This window comes from Archocentrus centrarchus, chromosome 9, assembly GCF_007364275.1.
Source record: "Archocentrus centrarchus isolate MPI-CPG fArcCen1 chromosome 9, fArcCen1, whole genome shotgun sequence".
Lineage (NCBI taxonomy): Eukaryota > Metazoa > Chordata > Actinopteri > Cichliformes > Cichlidae > Archocentrus > Archocentrus centrarchus.
This window is the reverse complement of record NC_044354.1, coordinates 24,119,428-24,132,053: the sequence shown is the minus strand read 5'-3', so window position 1 is coordinate 24,132,053 and position 12,626 is coordinate 24,119,428. Positions and strand designations below refer to the sequence as shown.

At 43.1% G+C, this 12,626-nt stretch overlaps 1 protein-coding gene across 8 annotated transcripts in view; it reads right to left on the bottom strand.

The window, feature by feature from the left end:
* The window catches only part of fbrsl1 (fibrosin-like 1), a 270,174-nt gene that overhangs the window by 153,267 nt on the left and 104,281 nt on the right, over positions 1–12,626 (bottom strand). For all 8 annotated transcript variants that reach the window (XM_030737150.1, XM_030737147.1, XM_030737151.1 and 5 more), the window contains exon 3: positions 1,453–1,548. In XM_030737150.1, the coding sequence (XP_030593010.1) occupies positions 1,453–1,548 (96 nt within the window). The remainder of the gene's footprint in view (positions 1–1,452; positions 1,549–12,626) is intronic.

Sequence of the window (12,626 nt, the reverse complement as noted above, 5' to 3'; positions counted from 1 at the left end):
AAAATTAGCAGTGCTCTCAGTGCGGTGGTGTAGATTTCATGGAGCTGAAAAAGTAAGAAATATAAGGGAGACAATGACACGCTGAAGAATCTTGCCGCGTGACACGTCCAGGCCTTCGCTCCGTGGAATACAGCCAGCGCAGGAACACGTACCAAGAGATGGAAAGAGAAAAAGAAAGATAAAGACAGGCAGAGGAAGAGAGATGGATTGATATAGATGGCGTGGCTACAGCGATCAACGTCTGTGCACCATTTATTTGGCAGCAGATTAGAGAGACATGCCACATCTAACACCGTCGCCGATTACAGCTTGCAATTTTCAACATCCCCCCCCCCCCCCCCCCCCCCCCCGCCATTACAGCAACCACCACCACTTCCACCACCTCCTTCGTTCATGCCCCCTCCTTCTTAGTGCTTGTCGCGTATCCCTGTCAGAGCTGTCAACAAGCGTTGGTCTTTTATCTGACAAGCCCGCCTCTTCCTCCTGACTTTTTCATTAAAAGACAGCCTTTTACACAAATTCAAGAAAAATAGTAGGAGGGGGAGGGGGGGGGGGGGCAGTGCATGAGAGAAAGTGAGCAGCGAGGCTTTAGAAAAAAGAAAATGGAGATAGGAAAAAATCTGGCTGCTTGGGATTCTTTTTTTCATGAAACTGGATTTTCAGTTGGAAATCTGAATAACTTAAAACAATGTATTTAATAAGTTCTTTGAAATCTTTTTCTTTCCATCATTTCAACCCTGCTGGAAAAGGAAGCTGCGTATTTTCCTCCTCCTTCTTTCTCTCTCTCTCTCCCTCTCTTCCTGCTTTAGTCAGCTAAATGAACAGTCTGATTGAATTTAGTTAGGTTTGGGAGGCCTGCTTGACAGGCATTAGTTAGGAAGCATATTTCTACATTCATTTCAAATGAGCCGCTTGGGATTTTGCATAAATTCTCATTACTTCCCCTGTATCTAAATTGCATTATTTCATCCCTTATGCTGAACCAATGTCTGGCTTCCATTTTGCTTTGCCACCTACTCATCCTCTAAATGGGCTGGCATATGGATGCGGGCGCGGGGATAATTGGAACGGTTTCTTTAACTCGTTCCACTCTGGGGTCGGCGAGGTCAACCCACACCTGGCCGAACCTGGTTATGTCTAAATTTAACCATGCCACGCTTTACGTAATGGCAAGTAAACTAGGTGATATGAGGTGACCAGCCTAAGCATGTCCTTTTACTGTGCTGCTAACCAACCAGCATTCTTCCCAATGCAGAGGGGTTTTATGAGGTTAATGTTGGGAGCAGCAGGAACTATTGCACCCGCTGCCCTGATTTCAGCCTCAATGCCGCTGTCATCCATTCTCTCACTACAGCCTACTTCAGTGGTTTCCTGGCTTGGTCTGTAAAACGGATAGCCTGGCTCTCTGCAGGAGGCACCTGTACAGGGGAAAGGTCTCGCCTGCGGACTTACCTCGCTGAGCTGCTCTTTGGAGTTGCTCCTGTGTGGTCGACTGAGCTCGGTCTCATGCTCGCCAACTTTGACTGGATGAAGAGCCAAAGATTTGATCTGCGGGACACACAAGACAAAAGGCCATCTTCTAAAAATGATCAACCAAGGCACCATACTGTATCTAAAACAGAGCACTGTAGTCTGAGAGGCAGTGATTTACTGTTTGTTTTTTTTTAGACATTTTAGAAACAAAAAAATATAATCCTAAAGCTGAAATAGCTTTTTGCTGTAATAAAATGGAAAGGAGAAGAAAATTTAAATTGCTCCACAGAGTGTATAAAAAAGATAATGCCAGTGTACATTTTTGATTCTTTAAAGCCATCTTGTTAAGAGCTAAATGTACGTCATAACTGTGTTGGGCGCACATTTTAGTCTATGTAATGCAACAAACTACCAAAACTTCCATTAATATTCATGTCATCTGAAAAGGTACAGAATGCTGTATTGTTGATTACTGATTGCCTGCTATTGTCAGTTTTTCTAATTCAGTGCAGTGGAAAAACAAGTCTGTGTTAGACTGCAATGTCTTATATTCCACATCCTCTTATTTCCTGTAACCTAGTAGAATGTACTTAGAACCAGGTGACTATGTAAAACAATGCTGCATTTAAAAAAAAAAAAAAAAGGGTTAATCTGTCTTAACTTAAGGGAAATACAATGAGTGTGTCAGAGTCAGTTTATACTTTGGTTAAATGCAAAGCAGAACTGGCTCCAACAAAAACACCTGGAATGCAAAACCTTAGTCGCCAGGTGCTGGTCGTACCAGCCGCCGTGAGTGAAGCAGCAGGGCGAATTAAGTAAACACAACTGTGCTGGGTTTACTTAATTTAAGGCATCGGTGCAAATTCAGTTGCACAGTGTTGAGTTTGACTGATTTATTCAACTATAAGTCTACCAGTCAATGTAGTTCACCTCGGCTGGAATAGCATTTCCTTCCTGATCACATATTGCACATTAGATAATGTTAGTGCACACATATGGCACACATGGTTATATTTTGGGTGGGCAACATTAACTGGGAAACAATAGCTAATACCTATAATTAACCTGTATGCTTACCTTGGATTAAAAAACAAACAAACAAAAAAAACAAATATACTATTGAAAAATAAAATACCCATCCAGTCAATTTCCTCAGTTAGCTCTACAAAATCCATCATTTAATCCAAAAGGGCTCAGTAAGAGATTACAGAGATAATATAAACTATGAGCAGATGACACTGCAGACAATGTCTACATGTCTGTAATATTTTAGAGAAAAACATGACTCTTTAATACAAACAGAATATTAAATAAAAGTTGATTAAATGGACAAATAATGGTGCATCCAACACATGACAGCCCTAACGCTAACATGGATGGTTTGTTTTATTGCAGGCCATCAAGTCCCACAGTTGGTGTGCATCCAAATTCCCAGCCAGATGGGAGGTTGGCGAGCCAAGCAAGGAAGACTCAGTGCTGCTGCACCACCAGCCAATCACAATGTCCCGTGCTGCTTCCCCACCTTGGAGTACAGCAGCGATGGCCGCGGGGTGTAATCCATTTGACTAGCAGTTTGCGTGTAGCAGCTCCCCCGGTGGCAAGTATGGTGTCTGGCCCTGGTCTCCTGATCTCCACTGTAATTTAAGCAGATCACTGCTACAATTAACCTTTCCCGGTAAATATCAATTATGGCCCCCGGCTGGGCTAGAATTAAAAGGGTCATCAGCTAATCTGACAGGTCCTGTACGGTACCACCTGGCTGGGAGAGAGGGAGGGAGGCAGGGCGGCAGAGAGAGAGAATGTTTGTCTACCCTTGTGCCCACCAGCTCACAAGCCAAGTAGACACAATTCCCTTTTAATTACCCTGCTGCCGCCAGGGCAAGCATGCTGATTGGCCAAGGGGCATTAGCAGTGTGCTGAGGTCAACAGTGACAGGATAGGGGTGGGGTGAGCGTGGAGGAACAGAGGGGGGAGCTGCCGCCTAGCAATCAGGGTGTAGAAATGGAAGGAAGAGAGACCTGGCAGGTGGGCCTAATTAGGTTTGACTTCCACCTCTACCCGCCTCTCCCTCAGTCTCTCTCTCTCTCTCGACTAGCTGTCAGCCTAATCACTCCTTGAATCTCAAAATAGATGGTGGCCCTTTTGATTTCTTCTTCTCAAGGAGAGCACAAACAGAGCAATCCTCCTTGGCAGGCAGGCGAGCACGTCAGTAGAGCCGCAACGTCGAGGTACAGTCACAGTCATGTTGCCGTCAAGTGCTGGCGTTGAATACTTTGTTTACTCAGCATCAGTGTTGCTGACACATTGCTGAAGTGCCCAAAGTGCTTCCGTCTCCTCGGGGACTTTAGGGTTACATTTCCCAGTCAGCAATCAATTTGGCTATTGATCAGAACACAGCTTCTAATTAGGCACCTAGGTTAATGATGCAGCGTGCAATGTCTGTTCCCCGACCTGCTGTTCAATTGCACGGGATAGCAATTGATCTAGGCAGGAATTCACCAACTCTGACAAAGGATTGGCAGCCTGTACTGCCTGTGATTAAGTTAGGGAGTAATTTCCTGTCTGGGGAGGTGCTTAATTGGCCCTAAACTCCCAGCTATATAGCTTTCATGCTTTTTTTCTTCTTTTTTGTATACTCATTAATGTTAAAGGACAAGTTAGCGAGCTTGAAGATAGAACTAATTGTCTTTGCTAAAATTCAAACGCTTGAAAGTGGTGACAAAGTCCAAGGTTATAACAATTCTCCATTCTTAAGTAATGCCTTTAAAATCTACTCTGGACAGCATCAAGAGAAAACTTCTTGATCATTTGCCTGGTGTAAAATGTTACATATTTTATATTACATATTATATATATATATATATATTATATATATATATATATATATATATATATATATATATATATATATATATGTTGTCAATACAAACAATGGCAGTAAGAAACAGTTTTAAATAGCTTTAAATCACTTTGACCTTCAGCTCAATCTATTGAATCTATTGATGTTGAAGGAGAGGTCAGAGGTCAAATGTGACATTATATTTTAAATCTTTATATGGTACTTTCTTTAAGTTCACAATATTCACCACACTTGTAGGAATCATAGTTTCTAAGGCTTTTTGTCAATTTCTGACCAATAAGTCATGAAGTTGAGCGTGAAGACCTCGGTGGATACAAGTCAAATTTTAACGGATTGTTAACATGACCCCACTCTACCCACTCTACCCCCCCAACAAAGTTTTATCAGAAATCATTCAAAACTTTTCAAACTATCCTGTTTACAGAGAGGATGACACGCACATACACACAGATGCATGCATGCAAACGCTACCAAAATCATAACCTCCTTGGTGGAGGTTATTAATACCAAACGAGCAGCTTGTGAGTCTCGAAGTCTTAATCCCACAGCTGTCTACTCTTAGTATCAATTGCAGAGATACCTGACTAAACATTCAAAAGTGTGGTTAAGTTTCATTTGAGTCTTTTCCACCAGCCAAAAATGGCACATGTACCATGGCGCCCTTTGTCAGTGTTGTGATTATGTCTGAAGCCGCCAGGATCATTAACATAAAAGTGGCCTTTATTTGAATTACAGACTAACAACAGCGTTAATAAAACCAACAACTGGCAACCAACAATGTTACGTATCCCATATCTACAAAGAGTGTAGTAATCTGTGTGTGTGTGTGTGTGTGTGTGTGTGTGTGTGTGTGGTGGTGGTGGTGGGGGGGGACTTAAGACTACAGAGAGAGGGAAAAAAAAACACAGCTAAGTGAGGGCCTGTGTTTTACATGAATAATGTACTGGAAATTAGCTCCATTAGTCTCGGTATTGAACATGTCTGCAGTCCATCTCTGGAGGCTGCTGCTCTGTGCTCTTTAATTATCTTCAAAAGGCCCTCCAGCATCTTAATTTCCCCCCAAGTTGAGTAGGGCCAATGTGGGTCTGCTCATTTATACTACTCTAACCCTGTCACAAAGCCCCTCTGCTTAGAAAGGGCTAGACGTAGATGGGCACAGCAGTGACTCGTATCTGTTCAGGCTAGCTTTGGCTAACTTTCTTTTTTCATTCCCTCTTCCTCGCTCTTCTCGCAGTGTCGATCAATCTGCAGCTTGTCAGCAGGGAGCTGGCAGGAGGCTCGTGGGTGATGCTTTGTTGTACTGCTCCTTTGATCCTCCCTCCTTCTTCACCTTGCAGGGGGTTTTAGGGGGGCACTGAATGACGGCGTGGTCTCCCACCTTTTTCCTCCTTGAATCAAAAAAGCTGTTAGTTCTGCCCTTGATTTTCCTCTCCTTACTCCAGTTCCTCTCACTCTGCCTTGTCTCTCCCTAGCCTGCCGTCACCTGTCAGCAGTGCTGAGGGAGACTGTGCTTTGGCCTTGTTCCGGTGTCAGTCCTCATTACCCTAAGATCTTGGACCTTGCCTCCCACACACTCCGTCTTTCTAGCTGTCTTGATGCTCTTCTGCTCTGCACTACCATGCTCTATTCCTCTCTATGGGCTTCCCCTGCACAGAACGAGGAGGAGATGAGGGGCAATATAAGAAGGCCTGAAGATGACTGATAGAGATCCTTCCTCTAATTTGTTCTGAAAAGTGTCCTGCGCAAAGGACCCTCACCCCCATTAACCCAACAACAGGCTGCTACCGCTGTTCAGGGAGCATGCGTGTGTGTGTGTGTGTGTGTGTGTGTGTGTGTGTGTGTGTGTGGTAGTGTGTGCGTGAGGGTGGCCCGGTGGTGCGGCAGGCAAAGGCACCTCCGCGCTCAGTGCCAGGCTCCGGCACCGGCTCAATCTATCGGCTCATTATCCCCCCCACCCAAGCTGGGGCACAGACAAGTGCACTTTAGGGCCACAGGCCAAATTGATTCATCTGCCTTCATTTTCTTCAGGCACAGAAGTGGCAGCTGCTTGGAGGCAGGGAAAGGAGCTATAAGATAGTGAGAGACAGACAGGAGAGAGGCAAGGAGAGAAAGAGAGAATCTGTAAGAGAGTGGGATAAAGGAAGGATGCATAGAGAGGGAGATGTTCCCGGCTTTCTTCCTCATCCATGCGTCATTTCACTTTTCCTATCTGTCTCTGCAAACCCCCCCCCCCCCCCCCCCCCCCACTCTACGGCACAACTAACAGCTCCCTCCCTTGAATCGCTATCAATACATGCACTCACTCCCCCACCAAGTCCCAAGTTGGAAATTAGCCCAAGGACTAGGGTTTAATCCCGGGATCCGGGATTCCCGGGAAATGCGATCAGAACCATTTCCCGTTTCCCGGGAAACGTTAGACGGGAAACCGGGAAAAAAGTCGCGCGCGTCGATTTGACTTTCAGAAAGAAAAGAAAGCTTCAGAATGTTAAATTTAAGGAAATATTGAGAGAAGGGTTCGTTTAATGCGAAAAGCATTACTCTTCATTTCAGGCACGTTCAGCCTCCGTTTAAGGCTTCAGCCTTCATCTCAAGCGTTTTAATAGAGGTATTACACAGTTGTACTTTTTTCCTCTTTAATTTGTTGAAATCGTAGGCAATGTGTTTACCCTAAGGTATTTTGTATTATATAATTTTATATTATTATATATTGTTATATTGCATTATATAGCCTATAAAATACGCCTGCCCTGAACAATAAAGAAATATCTGTTTAACTTCGAGTGTTTCTTTTCCTCGTTTGCAGCCGCTTACTAACAATCATGAATTAGGATACGGGCCTAATGTGTGAAGAAATTATCATGAAATAGATTACTTTAACATATTTCGCTTTTAAAATGGAGTTGAGTAAAATGTATATTTTTTAGGCTATAAGGATTGGCCAGTTTTTCAAAAGACGATTCACAGCGAACCTACTTTAACCCTCAGACACGGTGTTATAAATTTGCTGTTGCCAGAATGGCAATGACCAAGTCGTGGTGCATTACTCAAGGCCCTGTGTTATGCCATATTATAGTGTAGTACGGTAGTTAACTTTTCAATGACTATTACAGCGTTCCACTGGTGGAGATATAGTGCAACAGATGTCGCCACGACAGCGTGGCTGAGCCATTATCAATGCTGTGGAGATGAACCGTATTGTTTTGCACCAGCAATTGTAAAATAGCTTGGTATAATTCCATGTACAATGGAGGAATATTCGAATTATATTTGTTAAGGGAGCGTTGAGGAACGATACAACACCGCATATCTCGAGCACTCGAATCTCGAGATGTAGGTTTTATTGCGTTAATCAAGCCAACGTTACCCCCTACTGGGCATAACAGGACATAGCTGGAAAGCTACCTCTACAATATCACAATAGGTTAAGGCCGACACAGGCTACAGAAGGCCTAATTAAAATAAAAAAATAAATAAACTTTTTCCCGGGATTCCCGGGAAATGGCTCGTCATTTCCCGGGATTTGATTCATGTCATTTTCGGGAAAAATATTAAACCCTACCAAGGACAAGCAAGTGGATTTACTACAGGGAGCGCAAATGGATTTTTGCTTTTATTTTGACGAGTCCCAGTATATCCATTACAGCTTTTAATCATACATTATTCATAGAGCTCGCTTTATAATAAATGACCACATAAAAAAGGGATACACATATTATACAAGTCCTAAAATGCCCCCATAACTCTGTCTCCTACTGCACTCAGAGCTACATCACATTTGTAAGCTGGTTTACAAATATGAGCCTGTGATGGTGTTTCCATTCCAAGCAATGATGCCAGGACATGACAAGAGTCGGCAGATTAAAAGCCACGCTGCATATAAATGAGGTACTGTGCAAACAAATGAGAAGGTGTGACCTATTAGCCACTTGGCATGTGTCCTCTGCACGAAATTGCAGCGTAGAATGCAGCAGAGTGTAAAGCTAACAGGGGTGGCCACTGTGACCGCCCAACACTGTAACAAAGCAGGCAACCTGAAAGCAAAGCCACCTACTCAGCCTGATTCCCAGCCAACAGGGACCTCAGGAGAGCCCGAGTGTCCCGCAGGGCCCCATCTAAAACAGATGAACTGGGGAGAAGAGCATTCCCTCTGGGCCCTGGGTCTCTCCAATCACTCTCACCATACGCCTCCTGGGGGAGTGAAGAAACAAGGCAAGAGAGGAGGAAGGGGAGGCGCATCTGCTCCCAAATATGAACCCATCCCTCAGCACCTGTCCCTGGGGTTCACTGACAACTGCACCCAACAGACACACACACATCTCACCTGTCAGCCAAGACCATAGGAACAGTATCTGTCCTGAACAGATAAGCCCCTTACAGCGGAAACACCCCAGCCCCCTCCTCTCCCTCTCAACTCTCACTCCAAGGGAACCATTTCTCAAAGCTACAAACAACAATTAGGAGGATGATGTCAAAATGCTAATGATGTTATTGGAAGGAAAACAAGGGAGCGGCACTGCGAGTCTGCGTTCTGCTCGCCGATTCTGGAGCCAACATTAAGCAGATCTTGTGCCCTCGTGCTTTTTTGCAAGAAATGCACGCTTTGATTTCTGCGTACACACTTATGCACGCTCACAAGAAAAATTCAAATGGTGTTCATATTGGCGGCAGCACTTTATTTTTTTTCTTCCCCAACTTGCATAATTATTTGCAAGTCAAAGTTCACTTTGACTTGCAAAAAAAAAGGGCACGTTCAAAGTCTCAGTAAACCAATTTCAGGTTGTGGTACATGCTGCTGGAAATGCCACATTTGCACTTTGTGGTCAGCAGAACCTTTAGGAGTGTAAGAGAGAGAATGATTTATTCATTCATTTTCACGTGTGTGTGTGTGCGTGCGTGCGTGTGCGGCTGTGCATTTGTCTCAACAGGCCTTTCAGTCGCCAAATTAAAGGGGAACTACTGAAAATGTATGTGTATATTCTCATACTCTAATAGTTGTATCAGAAAATGAGGAAAAAATAAATAAATTCAGTTATTTACACACAATATTGCCCTCTACATGCAGGTCAAAGTGTTTTGCATGTATTTCTGTGACTTCAATAACTGTAGGGTGGAAAATTCTGCAAAAGGTTTCGAGTGGAATGGATTTATCATTTATGACTCTCAGCTACACAACCCTTAAGTGGACAGAGATAAGGCTGGTGTAAACAGTCTTATCAGCTGATAAGAGTCTGCTGGTGGGACAGCTCAGTGGTCCAGACAGATGTCGAAATGGCAGAGCGTTTGACTGCACACGGAGATTTTCACAACTTGGACTCGCAAGTTGACTGAAAATCAAAGGCTGTACTGCTCTCTGTAAATAATAAGCAAATCCAGATGAACGTCACATAATAAACAAAAATACTGACAACAGTTATCAGTGTATTCTAGCCACTGATATCAGCCTAACCCCAGATTCAAATTTTTCAACGATCGTGTTTTTTTTTTTTTTTTAACAAATGACATTTTAATTTGCCTCTGATAATTTACACACTTTTCATCACCGCTTGTGTTCATCACAGGGCACCGTGCACCACTATTCCACGGGCAAAGACCATTCAGCTGCTGTGAAACCATTAATTATTTTTTAACACTTGAAAATGATCTTATTAGCTGAAAAAAATTACATTTTTTTGGAAGTGCAACATTCACACTCTCTCCTGCGTCTACACTTGATAACTTTGTCACCCTCACACGTACTATAAGAAATGTTTAATTTCCTCTAATGTAATCTGAAATAATTATCAGCTGAAGCTGACATTCGCACTGCAAAAAGGCTCCTTTTAACAAATTCGCACAGCGCGCACGCACACACATACATGCACACGTACGCACGCGCACAATTTAAAATACCTATCACTCACTGCGGCGTAATTAAAACACTGAAGACGAGATTGTTGGGTAAAAGGAAATGAGCAAGTGATTAAAAAACTAGCTCGTTGAAGAACAGTCTTAAACTTTTAGTTGGTCTAACTTTAGACTCTGCTTTTCAGTTGGTTAGAGAATGGGCCGTTAACAGGAATGTCTGGGTTATATCACATATTCTAATCAATATGCAGCCATCCAGCAAAGAGGCAGAGGATGGACTGTGGGACTGCATAAAGGGCGGTTTAAAATAAGTAATATTTTTGAACTGTAACTATGAAACGCTATTGTAGTACCCTCCAATGTGGTTGAATTAAAATAAAAGAAGAGTGACACAAAATTCCTCCACAATGACATGAAGGACTCATTGCCAGTTATCACAAACGCCCGATTGCCGTTCTTGCTGCCAAGGGTAACACGACCAGTTACTAGGTTATGGGGCAATTACTTTTTTTTGGATAGCTTTTTTCCCTTAATAAATGAAATAATCATTTAAAAACTGCATTTTCTATTTACTCTATTTATTTTTTCTCTAATATTAAAATTTCTTTGATGATCGGAAACATTTAAGTGTGACAAATGTGCAAAAAAAAAAAAAAAACTACGAACTCAAGACGGGGGCAAATACTTTTTTCACAGCACTGTAAATGCTAGAGCTAATCTGCGAGACTTAGGGGGTGAGGCGTGTCATCAGAGGGAACTGAAAGTTAAGAGGAAAGAGACAGAAAGAGGGAGTTTTCGAACGAGAGCGAGGTGAGGTAAATGCAAGGATTCGGGAGGTAGTTTTGCAGTCAAAGAGTGTGAGCGAGAGACTGGGAGAGACAGCCAGAGTGCTCTGGGCTTTTTAATAGGAGGCAGATGCAACACATGTAATGAATCAGCTTCGGTTCGACGCTGCTTCCCTCTGATGTCTGAGCACTGGCCCTGCCCTTGGAAAACTTCAGGGACGTTATCTCATGCCTGCATAGCACACAGTAACAGTAAATTTTGGAGGAAGTGTTATGTGTTAGATGAAGGTGGGGAGAGGGAGGTGGGAGTGCTAAAGTGTGTCTTTGTGTATTGGCACACTCATATGCATTTATCTGCAGTATGTGCGTGTGTGCGTGTGTGTAACTTTAAGTATTTGAAGAAGAAGGAGAAGAAGAAGAAGCAGGCTGCAGCTTGGAAAGAACATAGAAACTCACTAAAAACAACTGTATACAAATATGTATGTATAATGCACATTTATGCTAAAAGCCTGACTCCGAATGTCAGGAGACTTCAACACATACCGGTTCTGCTCACCTGTAAAGCCCATAAGCACACTATTCCCTGTGTGAGGATGTGACGTCTTATAATACGGACCAGTAAACCAGACAGATGAGGCGAGGAATAGTTTTGTACCCTTTGCACTGTCCTCTTATATTAATACATGCTCGCAACCAACGAGCTGCTTATGTTTACAAAATTAAGTTAATAAAAAGAGCAGAAATCCTGTACTTTCATGTAACTGTGTGGATATCCTGTAAGTTTGTTAACAATATTTCACATTGGAATAGTTCCAAAAATACGTGTTCCTATTCCAAAAGAATAGGAACATGCCAAATGGCATTTTGCTGATTTTTAGACAGCAATAAGCACAAACAAAAACAAACTTGGCCTATTCCTCCTCCTTACACGCCCTTGAAGCCCAGTCGTTCTTCCCAAGGAAAGGATCATCGTGCTCTTTTGACTTGCAGTAAATCAGTAGATTGGTAACGCATTACGGTGCCGTCACGCTGGCTTTTATCTACCTCTATATACAGGCCTGCATAAGGAATGTTTTAAATCCTTATGAGCCCAGATGCAGAAAGCGTGCAGCTTTTGCACCTGAGATGCAAAAATATGAAGGCGTGTGATGGTAGGTCAAAAGAAGCAGTGAGAAGACAAAGTCATTTATAGGAGAAGGAAATTGGGTAGAGACCAACAGTAGATTGGGTAGAGGGTGGAGGGAATGGTGAGCTGCCCTGTAATGCACCTTTGAGACGAGTATGTGCATTTCACATGTGAAAGAAGTGGGGAACAGAGGAGGGAAGAGCAGAACCTAAACTATGCTAGAGGCCTCCTCCCTGTCATTTTGGTGTTTGACTATGACATGTGCCTGTTTGCTGTCAGTTCCATCATTCTTGCTTGGACCTGAAGACACAGGTTTGAAAAGGAGTTTTATCAGGAGGAGGAGGAGGAGGAGGAGGAGGAAGGAGGCACACAGATAAGATGAGAGGATTCTAAAGCTTTGGGATGGTATGGAAATCAGGTCTTGGAAAAGAAAAAAAGAAATGCTAAAAACCAGATGGGATCAGCCGTTGACATGACAGCGTCGAGCCTTGAGAGCGCAGATCTACTGCTTGTGCAATTACATGGCTGCATTTGCATC